Source organism: Mustelus asterias, chromosome 3, assembly GCF_964213995.1.
Source record: "Mustelus asterias chromosome 3, sMusAst1.hap1.1, whole genome shotgun sequence".
Lineage (NCBI taxonomy): Eukaryota > Metazoa > Chordata > Chondrichthyes > Carcharhiniformes > Triakidae > Mustelus > Mustelus asterias.
Window position 1 is genome coordinate 114384748 of NC_135803.1, and position 4263 is coordinate 114389010.

At 43.9% G+C, this 4263-nt stretch overlaps 1 protein-coding gene across 1 annotated transcript; it reads right to left on the bottom strand.

Moving 5' to 3' along the window:
• Nucleotides 1–342: 342 nt before the first annotated feature.
• Nucleotides 343–3458, bottom strand: gpr27 (G protein-coupled receptor 27). Its single transcript, XM_078203181.1, has one exon. The coding sequence runs from the start codon at nucleotides 3456–3458 to the stop codon at nucleotides 2343–2345; it is 1116 nt and encodes a 371-aa protein (XP_078059307.1). The 3' UTR covers nucleotides 343–2342.
• Nucleotides 3459–4263: the final 805 nt, after the last annotated feature.

The following is a 4263-nucleotide window of genomic DNA, read 5'->3' on the forward strand; positions in this document are numbered from 1 at the left end:
AAGGAATACATTTATAACTCACTCATGGGATCTGTAGACTTCCTCATTCAGGACAAAAAAAATCCACAATCCTTAATTAGAATACTTTCATTTCTTTAGTTTCAGGCTGAGTCTATAATGTCTTTGATGTCTTAAGTAGAATCTATGTTGGTCAATTCATGTTGTAGTACAATGGAACTTGCTAATTACCATGCATATTTCACCATACTCAAATTATAGAATTCCAAAAACACTAAACCATTAATTATTCCTAAGGATTGGTTTTATTGTATCAAATTTTCCACTACACTAAGACCAATTTACATCATAGGAATTAGATTCAAGCACCTCATTTTGTCACAATTCATCTTAATTTGGTATTCAAACACATCTAACATCTCTTCACTTTAACCCTTTGATTAAATCACGTGTTTTTGTAATATTTCTACCTCTCCTCAAATTGCCCACTTAAAATTTCTTTCTTGGCCTTCTTTTTACTTCCTTTTGTTATACCATTTATTTGACTTTTACAAACCATCACAGTGTTACAACCCACTTTATAGTCAAAACCTAGCTAGCAAATTGGACGGGTAATAAAAGGCCTCCAGTATATTTACAATTTATTTTCATAACCTTTATTTTTTTCAACTTTGTGACAGGGTTCCAACATGCCAAATAAAGAATTATAGTTTTCATTTAAAAAAGGTTCTCTTTCACTTTCACATTAACAAAAGCAAATGATGAATTGTTCTAACTTATGGGAAGAAGTTATATCATTCCAGAATAAGTTGCACTGCATTTAGTAGGTTGCATATCCTAATTAAATACAGTACACGTATTTCAATGTCTGTTGGAGTTGTACCATGTGTTGGAGTCTTAGTAATATGTTGATCCAAGTCAATTGTCCAGTAAAACATTTGCATCACAATCTCAGCAACAGGCTAAACAAAGTAACTGTATTCCGGTAACCTTTACCTGATCTATGTAGACATTTTTGGCTGTCATTTCTTGCATAATAGTTTGAAACTGTTGAGCCATTCAGTAGCATTTAAGTTGCATTTTACCAACTTTGCCAGTTACTATGCCATTTGAAAAATGTATAGGAACAAGAATTATCCATTCTACTCCCTGCCAATTCTGCCATTCAATTATTCAACTCAACTATGGCTGATCATAAGAAAGCTACAATTTTAAAGATGAAATAAATTTGTCATCTCCTATCTGATACTTGACATAGTTCCTTTGATATGGCTCATTTCTTTCTAGAATTGGCTTTTTTATTCATCATTGTCATTCCTTATGGAGTAAGGCAGAAAGTTGGGCTCTCAACTTCTCCTTTTCTGCTTAAATTACGTTAGTTGTAACCTTTACTAAAATGAACTCCAAAGTACATTTAATTTGAGATCCATTAATTTAATTTCCCACTGCAGAGAGAAAAACTGTTCTTCTGCTCAATAAATTTATTTTCAAGTAAAAACAGTGGAAATGTACAAGAGGAATAAAAGCTACCATCTTGAATCAATCAAATCATGAGTACAGTATAACTTACTAAGTTGCTCATTTTGTATGACAATAACTACAGCTAACACTAAACCATTAGACTGTTATTTACATTCAGCTAGAGAAAGTAATGTAAAATTGACATTTGTTTTTTTTCAAAGACAGTCTGTAAAATGTACATTAAGATATGAAATTGCAAAAAAGTAACGTTTAAAGGTCAAAACATTTTTCCAATATATTACAACGCAGAGAAACAAGCTAAGAAAATATCAAAAGGGAAGGTAGGGTCATACAAAGTTCTTAAATTGGAGGGGCAGGGGTGGGGGGGAGGTGTCACTGAAATTATGATTTGTACAATTTTTACATTCCAGTTCGTTTTCATCTTCTGGATATTAGCAAATAATTGGCTGGCCAGCGTAAAGAACAGCGCAGCTAGCAAACAAACATTAAATTCATTTGTTGTAAAACGACACTGAGATTGGGGAAAGTGCTTATTCATGTTTGAACTCCCTGATCAATACGTTTTCGAGCACTCTGATTCTTCTCTCAAATTGGGGCCAACGTGAGATGACGTTAGAAATCCCATTATAAAGTGGTCTCGATGAATTCGTATTCCAGGAGAGATTAACTTGTCCTCACAACACTCCATCCAGCATCTCCCATGTTTTCAATGTAAACAGAAACCAATGGATTTGACTGTCCCTGTTGACCCAGGATTAATCCGCGTAAACGCCTGCATGTACATCATTAAGATGAATCTGGATTTTGGTGTGTGGTGTCAGTGTGGGGTTTTCAACCTTGTATAAAGGAAAAAAAGGGATGATGTGTGTGTGTCTGTATGTGTTCCTGCTCTTCAAGTGTTCTTATATAACGCAGTAAGCTTCCCTGGGCGTCTGTGTGCTTTGAAAACAAGGGAAGTGGGTTCTGAAGCAAATCCTCAGCTCTTTGTTGAAGATAAAGCATAGGATGGGGTTGACCCCCGCCTGGGCAAATGTCATCCAGACAGCGGCGGTCAGGTAGACCTGCGGGATGGCACTGGCTTTGACAAAGACCCGCAGGTAGCACGCCACAATGTAAGGGGACCAGAGCAGCAGGAAGAGGACGGTGATGATGTAGAACATCCTCCCTATCCTCTTTTCCATCTTGAATTCATCCAAGACCAGGAGTCTCTTGTTCTGGTTGTGGCTGGTCTGCCGGATGCCCACCAGGGTCGGGGGGGTGGGTCCGCGGCCGAAGCCCGCGATCCAGTTGGCGGCCGCTTGGCCGGTGGCGCCGGGGCCGTGAAACGTCCAGTTCTGGCTGATGGCCGGGATGAGCTGGGCGGGCTTCATCTTGCGGTGGTCGTACACGAAGAAGATGAGCTTGACGTACACCATGTGGGTGGCGGCCACGATGACCGCCAGCATCAGCATGAAGCCCAGGGTGTCGTTGGCCTTCACGTAGCGGTGCTCGAAGATGCACTGCTCCTCCTCCCGGATGAACTTGTAGGTGCCCACGTCGAAGACGGGCGGGAAGGCCATGGCCACCGAGAGCGTCCACACCATGCAGATGACCGCCACGCAGGTCCACACGGTCATCCGCTTGGAGTAGAAGCGGTGGTGGGCCACGGCCATGTAGCGGGTGATGCTGATGCAGAAGAGCATGAAGGCGGCGTGGAAGCAGAAGAGGACGGCGGCGAAGGCGATGATCTTGCAGCTGAGCAGGCTGTAGGTCCAGGCCGAGCCGCTGCTGATGGAGATCATGACGAAGGGGAAGCAGAGGAGCGAGCGGACAATGTCGGCCAGGCACAGGTCGAGCAGGAAGTAATAGGGAGCCCGGTGCAGGCTCGGCTCTCGGAAGATGAGGAAGGAGAGCAGCAGGTTCCCGCTCAGGCTGATGCAGATGATCAATCCCAGGGAAGCCAGCTTGACGGCGGAGGCGGTGATGGCGTAATTCTGAAGAGAACTGTTGGTCTCTTCGAACTCACTGGCGTTCGCCATCGATGAAAAAGCCTCAATCCTCCTTCCCTCCCTCTCCCTCCCTCCACCCCCACTCTTCAGCCGCTCAATCTTTCCATCTCCATCGGAAAGGGCAGAGCAGACACCTCACAAAGTTCCTCTTCATCTTCACCCGCCAATCTGCCCTCCCCCTGAATGATTTTCTCTCTCTCCCTCTGTTTTTTTTGGTTGTTGTTCTCTCTCTCTCTTGCTTTTCTCTCTCTTTTTTTTCATCCACCCTCAATCATTTCTGAAATAGGAACAGGAGACATTTGTTTAACTGAATCGCTCTCTCAAAGCCCCATCAGCTTGTGTTTACCAAAAGGAGAGGCACGGTTAACACCACAACATACACACCACACACACACACACACAATCTCCACAAAGGTGAAAATCAGAATAAATACTAATACCTCTTCTTTCCCAGCCATGGCAGTGGGAGCTGAACTTCCGGTGAGTGGTTAAGAGAATGACTTTAGGGTTAGAGTGAGGCTGCGCAGAAGAGAAGAAGGTGACAGCTTTTTTCCTCCATAAAAAAAAATCCCAATCCCCTTTGTTTTCAGCTGGTAAAATCCCTGACCCCCGCCATCTGGCCAGCCCGGGCTCCCAGCTTTCTCTCTCGCATGAAGACAAATCCAATGCTTCCCAGCCCAACTGCGCAAGTTCCCTGCTGCACTGTGTAAGAATACCCCCCCTCCCCTCCTCTCAGCTCCCCACCCTCCCTCAGCTCCCCCCCCCCCCCCCCCCCCGGCAAAGCAGGGTCGCTCTTTCTGTGCTCCTGTCTCCCTCCACCCCCAGAGTGACTGCC

Coding starts and splice junctions, on each gene's coding strand:
- gpr27 (XM_078203181.1), bottom strand. CDS start 3,458: ATGGCGAACGCCAGTGAGTTCGAAGAGACCAACAGTTCTCTTCAGAAT.